The 23666-nt window shown below is 39.6% G+C and overlaps 2 protein-coding genes across 4 annotated transcripts in view; one reads left to right on the top strand and one right to left on the bottom strand.

Moving 5' to 3' along the window:
• The first annotated feature begins 2202 nt into the window (after positions 1 to 2202).
• Positions 2203 to 7260, top strand: ARRDC5 (arrestin domain containing 5). Its single transcript, XM_090136268.1, is given in 5 exon segments — positions 2203 to 2299; positions 2302 to 2454; positions 5844 to 6027; positions 6730 to 7199; positions 7202 to 7260. Coding segments are annotated over 5 exon segments (963 nt in total).
• Positions 7261 to 17215: 9955 nt separating this feature from the next.
• The window catches only part of TMEM117 (transmembrane protein 117), a 199759-nt gene continuing 193308 nt past the window's right edge, over positions 17216 to 23666 (bottom strand). For all 3 annotated transcript variants that reach the window (XM_090137909.1, XM_031589562.2, XM_090137914.1), the window contains one exon: positions 17216 to 19321. In XM_090137909.1, the coding sequence (XP_089994035.1) occupies positions 18681 to 19321 (641 nt within the window). In that variant the 3' untranslated portion in view covers positions 17216 to 18680. The remainder of the gene's footprint in view (positions 19322 to 23666) is intronic.

The raw sequence follows: 23666 nt of genomic DNA, 5'->3' as shown, positions 1-23666 counted from the left end.
AACTTATGGCTACATCCACGTGAGTCTCAGAGAAACAAAACCAGGAGGAAATAATGACACAGTTCTCTCTGAAGTCTGTATAAACATATGAAGGATAATGGGTCTGCAGAAAGTTTGTTAAATGAATGAAAATTTTCAGTTTGAAAAATTAAATGTATTGAGGCATTGATATATTTTTCCTTTCCATTTGCGATTTCTGAAGTGCAGCAGATTCAGACAAAAGGTTCTATTTTGGCTGATACCAGTTGAAAGCTCAAAATCAATGACACCACGCATCAACATAAGCTGAGAGAATATAATGTTCTCTATTGTACCTGTTGAAGTTTGCGTTTGTTAAGGGTGCTTTTGTTAAAAGAGCTATGCTGTTCTTCTGAAAAGGGAATTTAAAGATCATTTTGTCAGAGAGGTCACTCGATGTGAAGAAACAACATTTACACAACTTTTAGCTGGTCTTACTTCAAGACAGAAAATAGAGTTAAAAAAGGAGAACGAACTATGACTTAAAAGCAGTTCTTCCTCCTTTACTGACTGATAGCAGGCTCAGATTGTATTTAAAATTCTCAGGGGATATACAGATTGAGAAGAAATATTGGTTTGGTATAATGGTAGTACGGAGATCATAGCTATAAGCTATTTTTGTAATGCATAAATCAGTGCCTGAGCACCAAACCATGGAAGTTTAGCATTTGATTCATAAATTATCATGGATAATAATTTTTTACTTGATGATATATCTTGACTCATGCAAGTAGCTGTAAGTTATTTTTTCCACCTATAACCATGCAGGTTGGCCGTGATGCGTGACTGCTGAAAATTACCAAGTGTTAACAAGAAAAAAGGATATTTATGCTATTGGTTATTCTGTAACCCATTGAAAAACTGTTCCTTCTCACTACAACCCAGGATACTAAATTCCTCTCCCAAAGAGTTTATTTTTTAACAGAGCAACACAAGGAGAAACACACAGAACAAGATGCAGCAGCCAAGAACTGAGAACAACAGTCCGCAGTCAGCATGTAAATTCAAAACTTTTTCCTTCAAAAAAAAAAACACAAAAACAAAACAGGAAAGCAACAACAACGACAAAAATGAAAACACTGCAAGAAAGAGTGAGGTACAGGGGCTACGAAGGAGAATCCTGACTGCACTGGAGCAAGTGAGTAGTTGGCATGTAGGAGGAAAGGATTAAAGTTCAAAGTTCTGCTGTGGCATGTTTCCTAAACTGTTTGCTGTCTTGATCAGCTAATACTCAGTATTTCTCATTGTGTGCCCAGATCCTCAGCTTGCAGCTGAGAACACTGCCCCTGGAATCAGGTTCTGTGGAGCAGGTGCCAATGCTTTCTCTTGGCTCACAGCTTGTTGGCGGCTCAGACATCTGTCTGCTGGCATCAGCAGTGGAAGTGATCCCCACTGCAGCCCTTGCTCTGGTTGTGTTCATCCCTGCTCCCCTGGCTGAAGAACCCTCCATTCTCCCATACTGCATTCTTTTTTCTCCTTTCCCAAATCAATGCAGACCAGAGTATTCTGCACTCATTTGTTCCAAGTGTCCAACAGAACCTGAGGACTACACTAGTCAGCCAGACAGTGTTTTATGTTGTTGTTATTGTTGTTATTTTTTGTTGATGATGTTTTTGCAGGGAATGTGTTGGCAGCAGCTCCAGTTGCCTGGAATTACTCTTGTGTGACAAAGAGATTTTCAGGATCGAGGGATCGAGCTTCACCTCAATTCCTTGCCTTTAGCTATACTCACCAAGGGCTCCTACACTACAATAAGAACTTGCCAAGCATCCTGTTCTGGTGAACGAGAGTTCTTTGCTCCAGCCAAACTGCTCAGAAGGATGGTGTAGTGGCTGCTCATCTGTTCTACTGTCTTCAGATCTCACTGGTAATTGCTGTAGTCCTCTGGCCACCACTTACGTTTGCAATATCAATCTTGAATTACAGTTTATCTACTGTATCACCAATACTGATCCTAAATGTGTAATTGGCTGCTTTCCAGTTAGGGTGATACTGCTAATAAATGGATGTCAGTCAAATTCCATTTAGTTTGGTGTAGCCTGGGCAGCCAAGCTCTCTGCTGCTAGGATGCCAGCATCCATTCCTTTTGCTAAGACCTCACAAACCCCAGCACTGCAGGGAATGTTCGGTGAGATGATCTCCCAAACTTATGGTCCCAACAGCACTGATTCCCACTTCTCTCATATGACAGCAGTAAAAGCAATTAACCTTGTGCTGCCTGAGATCAAGGCACATTCAGTTGGCTCCAACATATGTAGCCAACTGGTTCTGAATCTCAGCAGTCCCTTGTGGACCCTGTTGTGAAAATGGAGCTCGTGGGAAGAGGCTACCTGAGCTGGCATCAGAAGGGTAATCCAGAACTGGACTATGAAGAGACCATAGTTTGCACCAACAAAGCTGTCTACATCTCCAAAGCAAAGAAGTTCCACGGAGCAGGTAAGATGCTGGAATGAGGTGCCACTGCAACAGCAACCTAGTGCTGGGCAAGAGCACTTCCTCTGCCTGTGGAAGGAATTTTGCCAATAGTTCTGCCAAGTGTTTTGTTTCTATCCCGTGGCATTCTCCTTTTCACTATGTCATATGGCAACTGGTACTGAGAAATGAACAGAAATATTCTAGTAGGGAAAGTAGCATCTGAGAGTGTCAGAAGTGCCCTCAGCACACTTCTGGTAGCTGTATTTGTGAACATCTGTTGCACAGACAGCCACTGCACACTGTCTAGCTGCAGGTATGAAATCTTTAATCACAAGTACATCACTGAAGCACTCTTTGCTCATCTGAAATGCTTAATTTCATGTGCCAGAACGTATAAATTGAGTATAAAAGTGTTATATTTGCAACTGTAGGGAAGGCATGTTTAGTGTTACTGCTGTATCTTTACTGAGAAGCAAGAATCAAACAAAGAGACATACGCTGAAAACACTGCACAAGTGTGAATCACAGAATGGCTTAGGTTGGAAGGGACCTCTGGAGGTATTGTCCAGCTCTCCTGTTCCAAGAGGCATGCCCAGAGCAGGGCACCCCTTAGGTATCGTACACTCTAACATGCACACGTGTAAATGCAGAGCTAATGATTAAACACTGCATGTTTATTAAATAGAGTTAAGTCAGTGGGCTGTAATGACCACCAAAGACAATCTTCTTTGCAGACAAGTGTGTTATTTCAGGAGACATCTACAGTAAAGGGAAGCTTCCTATGAGGAGTGTTTCCTCTTCTCAGCCTCTCTTTCTTCAGGTCTATTGGGAGTCCTGAGGATTTAGTCAATACATAATTGGCTAAAGTTCATTGCACTGGAATAGTTTAGAAATGAAGTTAGACTGCTCTGAGGCTGTTTATCTGAGCTATGACCTGCAGTGATTGGACTTCATTTCCTTTCAGACCTGAAGGCTCTACTTCATACTAAAGATCATTTTCCCCTTACACATGCCTTTGACTCTTAGCCTTGACCTTCTGCAGCATGCTGGCTCTTCCTATGGGCTACCAGATTTTACAGCCCTGGCAGGAAAGACAGAAAGTGACTAAAAGTGTAGGAAAAATCATTTTTGCTATTAGGAGAACAAGTACCTGTAATGCGTCTCAGTTCTGTATCTCCTCAGCTGAAGTTGAAATAAGGATTGTTTAAATGTACTCTTAAATCCACACTTTGTCACCTCTATGTGTGTTCCTTTTATCAGAAGAGCTGAGCTCTCACATCCACCATAACTTGCCAAAGCAGTACAGTTTAATAACAGGTTATTCCTACTGTAGCTGAGTCTTTCTGCTCCTTTTCCCAGCACTGATTGCATCTCTACAGAAGTGCTCTAACAAGTCCAAGAAAGCCATTTGAAAACATGAAAGAAGATACAGACTTGACCCTTCTTACCCTGAATATTCTGTGCTCCACACTGATGTTGGCATAGGAGGAATGTATGTTTGAACAGATCGCTGCCTGTGTCAGCTTTTGACACTCAGCTGCTAATATGGTCTTCATAGCATGTTACTGTCTGTTATTTGATCTTACCACATATCCAACTTGGGTCACAGCTGATGTCTGTGTAAGAATTGCATGTGCATGGCTTCTGGTGCTTACTGACATATTTCCTTTTAACCTTGGTAAATCTCATCACCATTTCATGGAACTCGGTATAGTCTCGTTGTGAGATAATGACTGCTTAAGAACTGACTACTGGTGATTGTCAAAGCTGACTGGTAACAGTGCTAGGATAATTAAATCCAGAAAACAAAAAAGACGTTTTGGTGCTACCAAGGCTCAGCACTGACAGAATCTCAGAGTCAGAGCAAACAGGAGCCAGGAGCTCAGCAAAAACCTTAAAGCTCTTTAAGCAATGCTGCACATGGTCTCACCTCAGGAAATCTCTTCTGCCCTTCATGGGAAAGTCATCCCTCTGGTCATTCCTACCAGTAGCACACTCACACTTACCCCACAGCCACAACCATTGTCTTCTTGCCAGTAAACACAGTCACAGTGTGACTGAAGTTTCCAGGTTTTGCTGAAGACCAAGATGCATAATGTCTCTGGGTGCCTCCAGGAGTTGGCTTTTGGGAGTCCTTCCCATCTCTACAGCTGTCAGGAAAGTTGTAACACTCATGTGGTATCAGGGGAATAAGTTTTGGAGCCCACATAGATGGCAGTTTCTCCTATGCAATGGGGTTCATGCCTACCAGACATGGATAGCTTGGGGAAGGGGAGCATACTTTTACTTCCCAGGGGAATTTAGAGACATTGGAATATCAGGTTCCTACAAACTATCAGGAATTTCTTATATTGCATCTATCTAATGAATTTCAGTTGATGAATTTCAGTTTCCTCCATTTCAGATTGTTTTTTAGGCATTTTTTTTTCCTTTTGAGTTACAGCACTAATCGATTGAAAGAGCTGTTATGCCATGTGGCAAAAAAAGCCTGCTGTGAGGAAGCAATACCCAGACTCTTCTGCCAGCAAGAATATCCAGTTGAGATTATTAAAACATAAGGCATTGCTGAATTCATTGCAAAAAGATGCAGAAACAGGACAAAACTGTAGCAGTCTTTCATTCCCTACTACTATTGTTCAAAGTGAAGTTTTGGCACAAGCTGTTAGGAAGAACAAAAGTGTTCATCTGGACAATAAAACTGACAGCACCTACGCATGTTGAAGTGAAGTTTTGGATGAATCAAAGAGTCAAGAGCTGCTCTTATCAGGTCAAAAGAGGCTAAACATATGCTTACATAGATGGGACAGTCTTGTCTTAAAATCAGCAGGACTCCACCTATACAAAGCTGACTTTCATTAAGATGGAGTGGCACAGATGCAAAGACTTTAGAAGAAATGCATTGTAATATTACTGTCTCACAGTTGGGCAAGGAAGGTGTCCAATATTATTTTTATTGTGAGTGAGTCTTTCACAAAGGTGAAACACAAGGTTTGGATCACATTCCCGTGTGCTGCAGACAAAAATAAAAGAAAAATGGGAGTTAAGACATTATTTCACTCTCTAGAAGACCATTACTGCTTTTTGCAGTTAAAAGTTCACATCAGTCTATTTTGATTCTAAACGATTAGCTAGAAGTTGCAGGTTCATGACTGTGAGTCAGGATGGGGCAGATGAGCAGTTCTCAAGTCTGCTTTGCCCATACATCCAGCAGCTGACCTGCAGAGGCAGCACATAGTTCACTCACAAAATTTTGTGTGAAATACCAGCTGGTAAGGTAAGGCAAGGTAACATCACCTTGATTTCTGGAAGAAATGTCAAGATTTCTGGAAGAAATGTCAAGGTTTCTGAAAGGTACAAACATCCTAAATGTTTAAGAGGTTTCTGACAAGAGCATATTGCTTGGCTTTCAGGTAGCTGCCTGGAATCTGGGATCCACACCTTTGATTTCCACTTCAGCTTTCCTCCAGAGGTTCCCTCCACATTCACCAGCAAAGTTGGCTGCATCTCATTTTTCATGCAAGGGATTTGCTGCAGCCACAGTACTGTCTTAGCTAAAGAATGGAGATATTTACTGTTGCAAGGAATCAGCGGTGAGCACATGGGATGTTCAAAAAACAAGATAAGGGGAACCAACTATCTGAGATGGGAACTGTTCTGATCCTGTGCTTTACATGCCCACTACTGAGTGTTCACTAACTTCCAGCACTCAGTTTTTCTTCTTTTAACAATAAAACCTTTAATATGTTTTGCCATTGTTGTCCTGGGGCTTTGGCCCATATACAAAGATGTTTTTTACATGGTGTACAAAGAGCATGTACACTTGAGTAAGAACTCAAGAATGATATGCAAGGAGCACTTTGAGATCCAGAATGGGAATTGAGGGAGTTTATTTTCTTGCTTTAAAGTCTAAGTTTTGGGCAATCTTCATGAAATAGGAGGTCCTATTTATTTATTTATTTATTTATTTATTTAAACCAAAGTCTACCTACATAGGGATGATCAGTCAAAGACCATCAGGACAAGTAGAACAAGTAATACACGGTTATTCCAAATATATATATTTTGCTTTTCTCTAAATTTGGGTGATAAATATCAGTGAAAATGTGTACATGTGCATGGGTGCACTCTTTCAACAGATGCTCAAGAACGCTGTGATAATTCAGCCATGCCACTTGTGGCATAGTGAGGAAGACTGTCCTCTGGGTTAAAGGCAGGGCCTGGTGGAGGTATGATCAGCTTCAGATGTTCCTTCACAAGTTTGGACATGCGGTTTTTTGGTGAAAACCCTGTGTCCAGCAGCAATAGCTCACTGTGTTTTGACTTTCCACTGATTCTCCCCATGCAGGCTCTCTTGGTGGTAGAAGCTAGGATTGATGTTGTTTACCTCTGTTGCTTCATCCAAGGCTCTGTGATCCTTTGCATCGCTCTGAAGAAAAACACATATTTCCCTGGTGAAACTACTGTCTTCACAACAGATATTGCCAACAGGACATGTAATTACATTAGAAAGGTAGTTTTGCTGTACGCTGCATTGTACAGGGGCTTCAGCAACAGTGCAGATCAGTATTCCTTGGAAAATCAAAATGAAGTGACAAGGCTGGAGTGCCAGCCGAGCACAACCCCCTTTGAAACCATGAGAGTCACCAGTGCACTGGTTCTGCCTAAACCACTGCCTGTCACCAATGCCCTGAGAGGAAATAACATCATGGCATTCAAGTATGAGCTGGTAGGAACTTCTAACCTATCCTGTGCCACATCCACCATCTTGTCAAGGTGCCTATTATCATAGCAGCCGTACCAGAGCATTTGTGGAGCAGAGCATCATGATTCTGAATGAAAATCAAGATTAGCCTTCACAGAGACATTTACACGAATGATCTAGGAGCAATTGGATGCAAGGAATAAAGGATATTTTTTTGTACTTCAAGATCTGTACATATTATCTCTCGCTTTCACAAGAGGAGACTGTGGTTGTAGAGGTTGTAGAGCTCTGGTGATTTCCAAAACAAGAGGGTAAAACTAGCCAAAACCCAAGATCAGGAAGGCACATGAAGGGAGCCTGTGGTGCTGCTGAAGTCAGATCTGATGGCTAAAGAAGAGCAGGAGACTCAACAGTGCCCTAGATACTTTGCAGGCTCAGAAGGTGGCCATGCTCCAGTCCATGAGATAAAAGCCCACCCTAGTCTTAACTAGAGGTATAGTAAGAGTGGAAAAAAAGCTGTTCAAAAATCAGCTTTGAGATAAGCCAGATGCTGGGCAGAGACAAGGAGCAGGCAGACTGCTTGTCACAGAGGCACCTATGGGAGATACCTTCAGCTGCCAGCATGGCTGAGTGGGCAGCTGGGTGATCCCTGGGGACAAAGGAGTAGCTGGGCAGCAAGAAGCATATGAGACACAGGGCAGCTGAAGGCAGGGCAAGGGCGGTACCCGTTCAGCTAGGAAAGCCTCTTCCAAGATTTCAACAAAGCTGGTCAGGAGAGAAGGACTAAAGCTCAGTATGTGACTGGATAATCATTATAGGAAGACCTAAGTCCTTCAAAGACTGTTGCCTTAGGGCTTTCTCCACACACTGAATAGTGAAGGAAGATTACGGCTCCATACAACAGGATAGAACCTGGCAAGTATGAGTGTGTCATGCTTCCTACTGCCCCTTTTGCCTTAGTCTGCGCTGGGACCCATCACCTACCACAGCAGGATCAGCACAAACCCAGCTCCACATCCACTCAGTGTGTGACCCTGGGCATGGATGCTGCTGGAAGGATGTTCCTCCATCAGCTTCAGGTGACACCATGGACCAATGGTCATGCTGCCACATGACCTGCTGCAGAAACAGACATTCCCAGGGACATGGCGTGTGTAGTCCATGCTAAAATTGTGTATGTATGTGTCTGTGTGGGTGAAAGGGTTTGGGGATTAGAAGGTTGCTTAGGCATTTATTGGTGTTTGTTGGCATTTGTGTCTAGTGCCTAGTATTGTGGTTTATCTGCCGTATTGCTGATATTGAGCCTGAATGTATACTTCACTGATTGCTGGTTAATTAGGTGTTGCTAATTGAATAAATCACCCTGATTCTGCTGTGACTTACACAATATGAACTGAGAGCTGCTTCTTCAGAGCACGCTGGTGCCATATCATGCCCCAGCAGGTGCCCTGCAGGCTCCCAGCATGTCCCCAGGCTCTCAAGAAGGCGGGCTCGGGACTCCAGTGTCCTCTGGCAAAACCTCAGTCCCACAGCAGGCCTCTTGAGGCAGCCTCCTGCCAGGATTCACCATCTTTAGCCAGAGCCCAGAACCTTCCCTGGTCTTCAAACCAAACCTGCATTTCACACTCCACCTGCCTTCTGTCATTCCCTTTGTGCTCTTAGATCAACTTTGGACGACAAAACTTCCCAGCCTGGGTGTGAGACATTGCATGGCATTGTTACGTTCTGCTGCTCACAAAGGGCTAACATTTCTCCTCATCTTGTCCCTAAAAATGGTATTTATCATTCTGGCACTGGAAGGCCCCTTCCACATCTCAGTCAAGACCATATATCAGGATGCTATGTGAAGAATCCCATTACAAATAGATTGTTGTTTTACAGGTCTCCCTGTTTTCATCATTCAAGCAAAAATAAAGGTGCTCACAATGTACATTGCAGAGATATGTTAAAAGAGTATCTTTCACTGCTTGTCTTTTGAACTTCCAGCTTTGTTTCTTAGTGACACATGACACAGCTGAAGGAAAACCACCAGCAGGTATCAATTCTGAAGTTGCCATCACATAAGCAGTGGCAGTTCTTGCAAATAACATGGAAAAGAATTTAACAACTTCCTTTTTACAAAATATAGTTTGCAAAGAAACAATAGGATATCAGCACTTGGAGAAATAAAAGGCAGCTTTGTAATTTCTTTGCATGCTACTAGCTGTGATTTGAAGCACCATGGAAATCTATTTTGGCTCAGATGTCTGAAGCCAGACTGAGATCAGCAGACTCAGGAAGACAGTTGAGGAAGAAACGAGGTATTCCCATACCTCACTATGGTCACCTACTGGCATCCTGATGGCAGAAGGCAACCAGTATCTGATGCTAGCAAAACTGCCTTCTGGTTTCAAAAACTGCATTTCACAAGATGGAATATATAACAGGGTAAAATATGCATAACCCTGTTCCTGGGATACTTCATGCAGTGTCTGTGTGAACAAGAAGCAAAATAAAATGGTTGACATCAACAAGCCAGAAAGGCCAAGGTCTTCACAAAGCAGGTATAACATAACAGACATACATACCAGGGATACCTGACTTCTGGGAATGTAGGCAAACGATTTCACAACTCTTCGTTTTAATTTTCTTTTCTGCCTTTTGCGTGTTGTCTGTATTGCAAATTCTTCAAGCATTTCCTTTCCTGTCTTTATAGTTTCATTTCTCTAAGGCACTTTCATGCTACTCTGGTATAAATAGTAACAAGAACAATATCACATCTGGGTAGTTTCAGTCAAGTACTTTTTTCCAGCACACTGCAGAAAACAGTGTAAAGAGATCCGTAGGAAAGGTCTCGACAAATATTTGGTTCACTTTTACAAAGAGGTGGTGAAGATTTCTGTATAGCAACATTGGAGCCATAAAAACACCAGGAGTCGCATTTGGGCTACCTGTGTTTATTCCTTTGTACACCTTTTGCAAAGCACTGAGACACACCCAGATGGACCTCATGCCTTTACAGTTTAGTTAGACCAATATTATACTGTGTCTTTCCTAAGACTCTTCAGAGCAGGAGCAGTAACCATTCAGGTGCAGTAACCAAAAATAGCCATTTGGTAATGGAGACACTGTACCATAAAACAATCTTCCATGAATTTCAAGAACCACTAACAAAGGAGCCACCACCATCCTTTCTTTTTTGACATAGGTACCAATCATCTGGGCTTGAAAACTTAGAAACCAAAACACTTAGGTGTAACACCACACATTTCAGTGGAGGTTTCATTAAATACTGCACACTAAGCCTACTTGTAGTTGACAGGTTCAACAAATATTGGTCCTTGTAGGGTAACTTATTGTGAAAATGGAGCAGGAGGTTACTGCTGACTTCTGCCTCACATGCTTTAGCTGTAGTTATATAAATGCTGAGCTCTTTAGTCCATGGAATCAATATTTTTTTATTTCTTTTTGAATGAGCCATGCCTGCAGTCTCTCCAGAACCCACACAGAGGAGTCTGATCTCTGCATCCTTTGGGATTATTTCTGAGAAGTAGCTTTATTGTGAAACTGGTGGGATTTGTGCAGGTCAGAGGGGATGGGAAAGCGTATAAAAAGATGAGACACATGGATAGTTACTTTGTCTATTTATTTTTTAATGTTAACCTTGCACAGATTCTGGAGAATGCTTTTTTTTTTTTTTTTTTTTTTTTGTAATAATTTTATGAAGCAAAACCAGAGATTTTTCTCTTTCCCGTAACCATAGAAACATAGAAACAATGATTACTGGAAATAGTTACACTTCATCTGTACTTGTGGGAGCAGGTTTGTGTTACTGCTGGAGGATGCAGAAGTTAAGCCACATCTGTATCCTCCAGCAGTAACACAAACCTGCTCCCACAAGAAGTTAAGCCACATCTGCATCCTTGGCAATGTTACCTGGCAAGGCTGCCATAGTCAGCAGGGAATGAATGAATCTTACAAAGGTCTTCAAACATCTGGAATAGCTGGAACACTTGCAAGTCTGGAACATTTTTACTCTAGCTGCTTTTACCTGTTTTCAGTAAATGATTTTGTGATTGATTCAATAGCAAAACTGTGTCCATGTTTGAATATGTATTTCATTATCCAAACGACACAGTAGCCACCAGAGCATTGGCTCTTTTCATATACCATTAGACCTCTCAAAGAAGGGCCAATGAGACATGCAGTTTCTCAAGAGCAGTCACCAGCAACATCTATCTCTATTTAAAGGGGAGGAGAGCACACCAATGCTTTTTAAAAAGCTTTTTGAATAAGATAGTCTCCTATTACCCAGCTCCTTTCCCTTTGTCTCTTTATCCTTTAAAATTACACAGGCTTTTCAGATAAGCTACACAAATGTGGATTAAATCATATTGATTTGTTTGATCCTGATCTACCTCCACCTTTTCCTTTCCTGATTAAAACTTCCGCTTTTCCACAAAGTTCTCTGAGTCCCTTTCACATTCTTGTAAGCAGTCTGCCACCTTCCCCAACAAAAGCCTGAATGGGGCCAACTTTCTTCTGACTGCCTCTGTTAGACTTCTGGAGAAGGTAGGGCTCCTTTGTCACACTAGACAGACCTTAATTATAACCACACCCAACCTGACTAGGCTTCATCCACATAACTTGTAAGTATCGGTTTCTAATCTGTTTTTCCTTTTAAAGACCAATTCTAATGCTCTTGTATGTTCAGACATACACACAAGGTCAGTAATGGAAAGTCAATATAAATGGAGATCTGAAAAGAAAGAAATCTTTTTTTTTCTCTTTCCAGTTAATCTAAATGATTCTGGAGCTAATACTGATTACAGTCTGTATAGATACATGACTTAGGCAATGCCTAAGCACAGCTATCCAGTGTTTCCTACTGACCACTCCAAATAAGTTTTCCAAAAACGTAATAGCTCATTCTATTAGAGGGAGCTATTGTTTCTTCTAGAAAAAAATAGAACAAAGTATGACTTTTTCATCAGCAATTTTAAACATTCAAACAGGTTAATTGATTACATGAGCCAAGGGTTGCAAACTGAAGAGGAAATTGACTTCTTCAATATGCAAATAAATTACCAGGCAATAAACTGATACCAGCTATATCAGTATGAAATATAATTACAATTAACTTCAGCATCACAAAGAAACTCGCTTAATTTTTTCCATGCTTGCATTCAATTTTCTGCTTTCAGTAATGCCTGTGCAGTTCCTAGTGAGGGACAGATATAGATTAATTCCCACAGAGCAAAGGATACTTGAACACAGCCATGCTCACTTCCTAACAGTTTTGGCTTTGCACCATGTCACTTGTCATGTTTTATACATAGTTTGTTCATCCACACTTACTGTTACTGTGGATCTCTTCTTTTCACCAGTGGCAACATACATATGGTAATACTGAAAGGGGTTTGAAATGAACTGCAGAGGGAGGTTGTGCTGCATCCTTGGATTTTTTCAAGACTTGCAAAGATAAAGCCCTGAGCAATCTGGTTTGAGCTCTGAGCTGACCCTGTTTTGTGCAAGAGCTTGCCTAGAGTCACCTTCCAACCTGACTCATCTCATGAACCTCTTGTGAAGAGGAGGTAAGTAGAGAGGAAAGGAAGACTCTGAATGTAAACTACAGATCATTTTGAGGATACTGACAATTAAAGAGATTTCCTATAGGGAAGAATAGAAAAATGACAGCTGAGGAAATAAGAATGTATAGATTCTTTTCAAACTGCCTATGTGAAAGGTAGCAAAAAGAAAGGAGCAAAGAAGCAGTCAATACTGACATTTTAAAAACAAATAATGCATTTCAATTTTGACTATTATGAGTCCTTTTGGTTTGTATTTCTCATTTCCCTGACGATAGGTTGGAGTTCCACCACAGGCATCTGCAGCAACAGTACTTGTCTGTTTGAAAAGAAAGGAGTCTACTCTTTCTTCAAATCCCCATCCTTGAAGCCTGACACGCCGGGGCTTTGTGCACAAGCAGGCTGAAAGCTGCCGGGAACTGAAGGAATGAGGAAGGCAGATTGGAAGAAAACACCTGTTACATAAAATGTAGCAGAGAAAAAAGCAAGCTACTTGCAATAGGAGAGGCAAGGCTTTAGTTGGTTTAAAGAAATTCTATGGTTATGCAACTTCTTGAACAAAAGTATCCAGTCATAAAGATACTGTCTGTAAATATTCCTTGGTAACAATCCATGGAGGGACCTGGTTAGACAGAACAAACACCTTTCTGTACACAGCGTACAGTACTGCAATGTGTCATTTTCATGTTACATCTGTCCCTAGACTGGGAGAAAGCTTTAGGAAAGGTACCTGTTGCTCCTTTGGCTCAATTTTGTTGGCTGGGAAGAGCCTGTGTACAGATGGTATTATATCAATAAGAGCAATTATGGGCCTTTGGTGGGTGATTTGTGGTTTAGGTCACCAACAATAAAAAAATAGCTTTGAAATAAAAACAGAGGAATGAAGTTTGAGAGAAAAAAAAAAAAGAAAGAAAAGGAAGAAGAGAAGGAATTCAAAATGCAGAGAAGTGCTCCATATGTCACAAAGCAGCATGAGAACCAGGTCTATAACCTGCCTGCAGGAATCAGATAAGCTGCCCTTCTGCAGACCCCAATTGCCAGAGATCAAAGGAAAAGCAGAGATTAAAAGTATCTTTGTGACTGTGCAGTGGCTGTAACATACATTTCTGAAAGGATTTGATGCTACTAGATTCCTCTTTGCAAAAGCAGCTGGGTTCATGCTTTTCCTCACTCCAGTACAGAGTTTGCTATGGAAACTGTGAGCGTCATGGAGTTTCTCCTTTGTAAGCTTTTTCCCTAATTCTTCAGAAAGCTATCCCTTCCCCCAAACAGTGAGAAGGTGCTGGCATCCCCCATGCAGAGGAAGTATTAGAAGAGAAATAAGATGGTGTTAAAACCTAGTCACTCAGAAGTCATCTGGAAGCTGAGAGCTGTTTGTGAACATTTGGGAAGAGACTGGCTCTTCTGTTGGAGTCCGTGAAGGAGATGGATAGGGTTTATAATGATTTGCTGACTCCATTTGTCTCCCAGTGTTCCTATGAAACAGATTTTCTGTTTTTACCAATTTACCCCTGAAATGGTCACATAATGTATTCTTCCTCACCTCAGTGCTGCACAGCTCACAGACCAGACTTTTGCCTCTTGCTTGTCCTTGACTGTCCTACTTGAGTCTGTGCATTTGGCAACCCAATGGCGTGCCACATTGTGGACAGGGAGCCCAGGCTCCCCACAGGACAGTTTTGAGTGCAGAGAGAAATTAAGACAAAAAATCCCTTTGTCATTTGAGGCTTAGAACAGATGGACAGGAGAAGGACTGGCAATAGAAGAGCTGGGATGTCTGGGTGTGCAGCAGCATCTTGGTCAATAAAGGAACTGCAACTGTTCATTAACAAATGCAGTTTGAAGCTCTGTGTGTCACTGTCTATAATCTCACGCACAAGGTCACTCTAACATCTAATAAGTATGTGCTTTGTCTATATCCTCCATCAGGCAGCTACAAGTCAATCAGCTTTATGGTCTTATGCACAGTTTGGTATGTCTAATTTTTATGATTCTTGCAATCTGCTGAAAGCTTAAGCTGGTTAGTTTTAAATGCAACGAAAAAAGCTGAAGTGCTCTGCTTGCAGGACCTTAAGCACTTCAACTTTATGGCCTCAGATATAAAGTTCCCCCTCACTAAGCCCCTCCTAGAAGGTTGTTAAAATTAAGGGCAGTATATTAAAAATCTGTTGCATCTTTTATTATTAAGTCATAACTTGCGCACCTCTGGGAAAATGAGCTTGCCAGCCTAGTAGGTATCTGAATCGATGTCTTTCCAGTCTTTGACAAGTGTCTGTTCTTTGTTTGCAGATGGTTGTTGTGATGGAAACTATTCATTGCAGGAAAAGCAATGCTCAGTACATACTGTACAGTTGTGTAGTAGCCCAGAGTATGATGGTACTAGCTGAAGAGGACAGAAATCTTTTAAACAGAATAAATTTACTTTTTTGTATGCATTAAACAAAAAAATATAATTTGGGTAGGCTGATGGTGAAATTAAATGTTCCCTTTTGGTTTCTAGGCAATAGAAGTGGAGGAAGAAGAAATGAAGCAAACTGGAGTAAGTAACGTTGGTAGAGTAACATAGAATAAAGAGGGAAGTAATGAATGGCCTGCTTGAGAGAATCAGCAGTTTCCCCAAGATAATCAACTAATCCCTAGACTCCAAATGTACATACATACATCCATCTTATACAACTGGATTTTAGACATGTAAATGCCTGCATACACATGATGACAATATTTAGGGTGATTTCTACAAATATTCTCACCTTCTGTTGGATCCCTGTGATTTCCATCTCATCAAGAGTAATTGTTGAGGATGTTGTTGAGGATGCTGAGGTAATTTATAGGCACCTGTGGGCTCATAAATCTTATGTGCTTAGCCTAGAGATGTCTCTTCCACACATTCTCCACAAGCTGTATCTATCATCCATTACTGTACAGAGTATCTGTGTTAAAAAAAAAAAGCTAAATAAAATATAAAAGAGCTATTGCCATAATTCCAGTCTCTGACAAAGCTCAGTCCAGCCCTATATTAAAAGCTTATCACAGAGAACAAAATGGAGATGTGTGCAACACGTGTGAAAGCTTCTATTTTCTTCCCTTCCATATACTGTTCAGCTTCTTCTTGAAAAAAAGACTATAAAGATTTTTGTTAGACTTTCAGGAGAATGTTAACTAAACATATCAAAGTCATAGAGGCGGGTAAGAAGAAAGGATTTCAGATTTTTTTGAGTTAATAAAACATTTCAGAATGTGAATAATGGACAATAGTTGAAAACAATGAACATCCTTGTGGGAGGGACATTTCCGTTTCAGGCAACCAATTTTAGGCTACTTAGCCATCCAGTCTCCCATGAGTCACTCTACAGTGAAAGAAAAGCTGCTTCAGAATACTGAGGATGAATCTGCATCAGTAGCTTTGTACAGGAGTGGAGTTTACAGTGTGCTTACTTATTCTCCCCTGGCTCCAATTGTGTGGTCTCTGCACATAAGAATTGACTGAAACATACTCCAGACACTACTGGTCAATCAGTTCTTAGGACCAGACTATAACTGAAGTGGAGGGTCTCAGGATAAGTCTAGCCACCTATCTCAGGCTTCTCAAACAAGATACTGAAAGAAGAGTGGAAACATTCCGCTCTGTCCATCTCTGTTTACAAATGAGACTCCCACACAACTGAGAAGTCCTTTCTCCTCCAATTAAGTCAATGAACTGACTGGTGAGTGGCTACACTAAGACTTTCCACTTCTTACGAATTTGTGTTGTAAGCAGTCTCTCTGTTTGACCATTAGTTTAAATACTCCTCCAAAATCTAGGATTACTTGATGTTTTTCTCTCGTTCATGCAGGCTTGTAATGACCTTAAAAGCATTAACTCAATGTGAGGTCACAGAATTATTTTAGCTGCGGATCAGTTGCTTAATAGCAGTTTTCTTGGAGTCATGTAATCATGCAGGCTGTAAGGCTCAAGTAAGTCTTTCATTTTCTGCCAGCTTATTATTGGATTTAACCACTCCCAAGCACAAAAAAAAAAAAAAAAAAAAAAAAAAAAAAAAAAAAAAAGAGAAATAGGTTCATGGGGAATTTTAAGGTTGGGTTTATATTGCCCAAAACATTCAGAGAAGCATGTATCTGCAAAATCAATCAGCTATTTCTATAACCACTTAACATATGATGTCACTTTTTAAATTAAATTCTGCTTGAAAGTCACGTATTTCTATAGTCACCTCTTACATAGCACAGGTGGGCTCTCACGGTGTTTTACTATTACTAATTAATGGTCTGTTTTCGGTTACATAAACAAATTTACAGACTGCAGTAGGCAAAAGCTAATAACAGAATTATTTTTATCCACATTTTTAATGGGAAAACATTTGTTTTGATTATAAAGTAAAATTTTGCTTGATATAATAATAAATATTCCATAAGCAAAATATTTGATTTTGAGTTTACTGTCCTTTCTAGTGCCAGAAATATTTATGATTTTAAGTAGGACAGCCATGTTGAATTTTTTTTTAAACTCCAAAACTAACATAATATGCCCCTGCCTCATAATAAACAACAGTCTAATTATATTTATTAGAATTGGCTCTCAAGTGACAGTTAATAAATGCATAGTCCTATTATGCATACTAAATTCAGCATTCCAAAAACTTAAAAGCAGATAGATCAAAACAATGGAGATAAAAAAGTCACAAAGACAAAACACAGCAAGTTAATGACAGGGAAATAACTCAGATTTAAAAATTACTTATTATTTAGTAACTTGTAACAACAATTTATAGAATTGAATTAGAGAGGCAAATCACAGTCTTTCTGATGTTTTAGATACACACAGTCTCTCTAATGCATATAGTTTGAGCGTACAGCAAAGAATTCCAAAGCCCCCTTCCAAAAAGCAAAATAAATAAATACTTCAGCACGTTTCTGATTCCACGTTACATTTACTCATGGATAGTGAATGAAGAAAGAAAAGAGTACAAGACAACTCAAGTATTGATCTGGTTTAATTGAAACTCCTAAACACTTCTTCATTGTGTGGTGTCAGTTCAGAGTGTCTGTATGTGTGGTGCATTTCTCCAGCCTGTTTCACCGTACCTGCACCAAACCATACAAGTACAGAATTTAATGGGCTCTGCGTCCTTTACTGTAATCACTCCATTGGCTCTTTGATGTGACATGGGTTTGGTGTGATGATGGAAAAAGTTGCTTCAACCGTGTATTTTCACCTCTGTTTCTGAAAGGTGAAGGGCAGAATTTTTAATCAAGGAGCAGTTTATCTTTAATTATGAAAAATATAATTAGGCATTATCACCTAATTGCTGTTACTGATGGAGAAAGTCATATTTTCGTAAGTAGTGACCCATGCTGTATTATCGCTCTACTGTTTACTGCATAATGAATCTGTATTTGTGTTTGGCAGCTAGCCAGCGTAAATTAAAAGGTAATCAACATGCTTCTCTGCAGTCCGGTCATCAAAGTCACTGGCTCCACAGATGAGTAAATAACAAAGTCAAGTTGTGATGTTCTAACTGAAAATCTCCTCAAGGAATAACTGTGTTTATCTCCTCTGTTAAGACATCAAATGATTCTGAAAATAACCATATACAAAAAACACTCCAAAACAGATCAGAATAACTGTGCTATACATCTGGTGTTGAGTTAAAAAACAGTTTAATGTCTCAAGGCACCACCATGGTAGAATTTTATACCTGCAAGTAATCATCTAATACACTATTGTACAGTTAAGGTAATGTATTAATAAATAGCTTGTGCAATTTTGGGAAGCAATCTATAAAGGAATGTTAGATATACAGTAGGCACGTACTCTAATACAAATAAAAAAAAAAAATCCTAGAAAAAGCATGCTGAGCACCGTTTGGTATAGATTAAGTTTCTTATTCTAAACACTATGTAAATCTTAACTTACAAAAGGTAAAACTGAACTCTGATAGCAACTGCTTATTTAAACTGATTTTCCTGGGTATTTGACTCTATGTTGTAGGGTTACTCTTAGGGACAGCGGACTCTGGTACTGGTTGTAAGGGGCTATCTTGTTCACTCAACTGTGCGTTCAAGTTTTCAGAAGTTAGGAGAGAAGAATTAAAAACTATTTCACTTAAGTCTGATTTTATGGATACAAGATGTGGTTCTTGAAAACTTAATGGTTCTTCTACTAACACCTGTGTATTTTCTCGTGTCATTCCCATATCTGACGGTGACTTTCGTTTCATTCTTGTGTATGATTTGTCTAAATTCTCCATGCCTTGGTCAGTTTTTTGAAATCGCCCAAAGAACCAGATGAAGAAACCAAACAAAGCAAAAGCCAGCAAACTTGGAATAAAAGCCAGGCATTTGACATCAAGGCTAGAGCCTATGTATCTGCTGTGCAAGAACATGTCTCCTTCGGCATAGGTCCGGTTGGTCAACGGGTTAGTGTTATTGGATCTCCATTCCCAAGACAACTTAGTTCTGTTAAGATCTTTCAAGCTTTCTGAGTCCTTCACGGTGTAGATCTTCTGTCCAGGACCAATATATTGACCATATTCATGAGGTCTGTAAAATATTTGGTTCTTCCACATATTTAGATCCAAGATTAAAACAAGAAAGATAATCCCATAGTTAAACCATTTGCCTGTTTGGAAAAAAGAAAGTTCTGTTATCTGATATATCTATTTTAGAAGCAGAACACATGCATTCATATGTAAAACCAACTAAAAGCAAAAATCCTTTTGTAATAAATCTGTAAAGCAAAGTTGTAATAACATTCTCACTGTAATCAACTTTGTGCTGAATATCCCTTAGTATTTTACAGTTAGGTCTGGGCACATAATAAAATAATTTTGTAATGCAAGCACAGCAGGATATCAATTGAATTCACATTGCAGTTTGTAGGTGATCTGCTGATTAGACAATTATGTGATGTGGTATAGAGTAATAAATATAAAAAACATTAATTTCAGGACTTTGAAAATATTGACATGGAAATTCTCTTTGAAAAGGCTGTATTTAATAGAAATATCTGTATGCCACTAATGACTGAAATGAGACTCTTCTGGGGTTTTATAAGCATGTACATTTTGAGCACATACAGATATAGTTTAATATACCAACCATGGTGTCCAAATGCTCACAGGTGAGGCAATTGGATAAGTGAAGATTTAGAGATACTATGCCCTTAAGAAAAAGTAAGGGCTGATTTTAATACTGGAAGGTTAGTCAGCTTAGCTTTCCTGTGCTATATGTAGTGAAAAACTCCTCCAAGGAGTGACTCATAGCCTAACATTAAGCCCCTGAATATTGGAGGAAGAATGCTCTCTCTGTTTATCATTTAAAAATACTCTTTTGCATGCCTCCTCTAGGCATCCAAAATATATAAAAGGTAATTTTATGCAATAGCAAAGTTATCCCCGCTTTAAGCAGAATATTGGAACAGATGACCTCCAGGCATTCCTTCTAAGCCAAATTATTCTATGAAAACACACACACAAAAATTATACTATTTTCATACTTAAGGCATCTCGTTCACGTCTAGCAGAACATATGTTAAGATCATATCTATGCAGTAATGACTGGCACCACCCAAGAATCTAGCAAAACTATGTGCATCAAAGCTATGTTACGATGGAGAATTTGCAACTGACATGACAGCATGATGTGGAAGGACATTTGTGGAGGAATGCCTCTACTGACAATGAATGAAACCATTTATGCTAGAACCATATTTGACTATGGTTCAAGTGAAAAAGAAAATGAATGTTTGATAAAGAGTAAGTGTATTCCAGTTCCTCTGTATGTTTAAACTGAGCCATGGACCAGCATGCTCCTTTAAGGTAACTCCTTGCATGCTAGAAACTGTGTTTAATAGTTCTCTTCAATCTAATTTACATTTGCACTGGAACTATAAGACAATGTTCTTTCAGTTGTGTTATTGTCACTATCCAGAAATCAAACTACACTGAAAAGACCTTGCAGTGATTCCAGTTAACATAATTCCTTAATAACTCTAGTTTTTATTTTCTGGGTTTTCATCAACACTATAATTGACCTTTTAATGCAGTGGAATACTGGTGAGAAGGTTCAACCTGTACTGCCATACCGCCAACATCTGCCTCTGACGCTGTGGGCCAACATCATAACAGCAGAGACATTACTTTTGGAGCAGTCCTCTTACATTAAGAAACTATATGATCTAGTTTGATGCGGTTTCCAGTGGATTTCTGTCCCGTATTTCCTGTGTTTCTCCCCATCAGAATAACCCTAGTTTACCCACCACACATAAGCTTTCAGCAAACAGAGCCAGAGTACACCTTGCATAGAGTGCTTTGATGGGCTGCTTGGGGCACACATTCACTGATCAATTGGCTGCTGTCAAACAGAATACATAATGACTGACTTCTACCTGTATTTCCTCAGCTGGGCACTGACTTAGATGATTTTTTCTTACCTAATCACCTAATTTCCTTAACTAATTCCCAGGGCATAATGGGAACGAAAGTATTGCTTAGATTCCTACCCTCCAAAAATATTGTTGAATCTGGCTGCGTGCTCAAAAGTTGTTTGATGATGAATGGGTATTGGAAAGAGAGAATGAGACCAATCCCCACAGAAAATGGTCATTTAATTCTCATTTTCTTAGGAAAATGGGCTAAACACAAATGCCAATGAAACATAAATATTAGAACCATTATCTGTTTACCTACAGATACCTATTTGGTACTCTGCATTTATGCAGAGCTAGAAGAGGTTACTTTCCAGAGACTGCTAGACTGTGGGAAGTGGATGACAGGAAGTGAAAAGACTCACATTGGGCCAGGACTGCTCTTTCCCATCTGACAGATATGGCAACAGTGAAAACATGAAAGGAAAAAACAGACAACTAAAAGATCAAAACAGGAAGTGTAATGAATTGGAGAAATTATTGAGATGACCTTTATCAAAACCAAATGATACTGCTATAATCTTGATTACAAACTTCAGGTATGAATGACAAAGGGAACTTACATGTTTTAATACTGAGATGTGAGCTACCACAACTTTAGGCTTGATGGCAGTAGATTTCACAGTTCTCATCTGTGATCATGTTGCCCTAAGTACAACATGTAGAATAAACCACCTGAGCAGTAAGACTCGAGATGGCAGCCTGCTGATGGAGTCGCCTAAGAAGCTAGCAGGAAATACTGAAAATGCTGAACAGAGTTTGTTAGGTGCTTGGTCTCAGGCCTCATGTAAAACCTCTCCTACATTGTGATTACACCACTGTGAGTCTTCTGTGTTGGATATGTTTAAAAAAGGTTCCACCCCTCATATCAAGAATTAGAGTACTTACTTGATACAAAAGAAATGTTCCTTTCAATTCCTCCTTGTTTTATTAAAAGTATGAAACTTGAAACTTCCTCACTTAGCCCCTAGATACAGTAAGGTAGACAGAAACACAGCCCAAAGTTTCCCTGAGTGTATCAGTTGTATTACTGCTTGTAAATGGTGCTTGGACAATCAGCTTAGATGCAAAAACTTCACTGAACTGAGTCGTGTCCATTATGCCTAAGAGCCAGCTGGTTGCCTGACATCCCTCTGTTTTCTGTTGGACCTACTCCTTTAATTTCTCACCTCTAGACTATTTTTACATTCTCTGCTTCACTGCCATGATATATGAGTTCAATGATTTTGCCTTTTAAAATTGTTGACACCAGAACTAAATTCTGTAACAGTCTCACTACAAACATACGAACACGATATCTTTCAACTCCTACTCCATATTCCCTGTAGCCAAGGGCTGTGTTAATCTCCTGTGACACAAAATAGGAGTTAGTGCTGTCTTGGTTACTTACAGAAAGTATTTACCTTCTTCTAGAATACACTGTCCTCTGCTGTCTATCTCTCTTCCAAGATGTGTACTTTACTTAGCTGCATTAGCAGGAATGATAGACAAATAAGTCCAGTTTACTAAGCAATTCTTCTAGATGAGTGAAAAATGTATTGAAGCAGTCTGACCCAAGAGGTCTGACAGTCTCCTCCCACAAACATCTATCTAATGATAATTCCATATGACATTTCGTTTTTGAGTCTGAAGATACTAACCAATCTTTAACTATATATACAAGTATAATCTCTGCACAAAAATGTATATAAAATTATTGTCTATTGCAACTCAATTTTAGCATAATATTGTTTATAGCAAACTTTAAATCATATATAAAGCTCATACTGGAAATGAACTTTATAAGTTAGGAGTCACTCCTGACCTCGCATCTTGTGATAGGCTCAAGCCTCTCATTTTGCAGAGTTGGGATAAATATATTATAAAGTTATATATTTGTTTTCTTTAAAACAAATAAACAAACAAAACCAAACAACAATAAAAAAACCAAAAACAAACAAAAAATCCAACAAAAATCAAACTCACCAAAACAAAACAACCAAAAAAACCATTATATAATTAATTTGACAATGTTTCAAATTCCCGATTAAAAATTGGAAGGGAAAATGGAGTCCCATGTAATGAAGTCTTTTAATTTGTCTCTTAGCCAACTTCTGTAGGATCAGTACCACTACTGCTCTAGGGAGGTCTGTGCATCCAAGAATATTTGCATACACCTGGCACTGTCTAGCTCTTCTTCAATCAGACAGATTTTCCATAGACAAATTGAGCTGGAAGGATGCAGATGTCAAGACCACAAGGCCAGTCAAGTATTTCAGCAAACCGAGAACTGTATCCAGACTCCTCAATGGAATTACAATGAAGAAAATCAGGTGTCAAAATTGGGTATCATTCAGCCATGCACTACTTAAAACACACCTGGTTCACAAGCATCATTTACAGTGTTGAAGTCCTTATCTGTTACACATGACATCTGAAGGGTCACACGTTTCCGCCAGCTGAAAAGATGTTTGGGCACTGCTCTTTTTTTTTTAAAGAGGCTCAAAAATTCTACAAGTGGTTAAGCAACCGGTCCACAACATCACACACAATTGATTTA

Source organism: Phasianus colchicus, chromosome 1 (assembly GCF_987193195.1).
Source record: "Phasianus colchicus chromosome 1, bPhaCol1.hap1.1, whole genome shotgun sequence".
Taxonomy (NCBI): domain Eukaryota; kingdom Metazoa; phylum Chordata; class Aves; order Galliformes; family Phasianidae; genus Phasianus; species Phasianus colchicus.
Note: the sequence above shows the minus strand (reverse complement) of the source record. Positions and strands in the feature narration are given on the sequence as shown.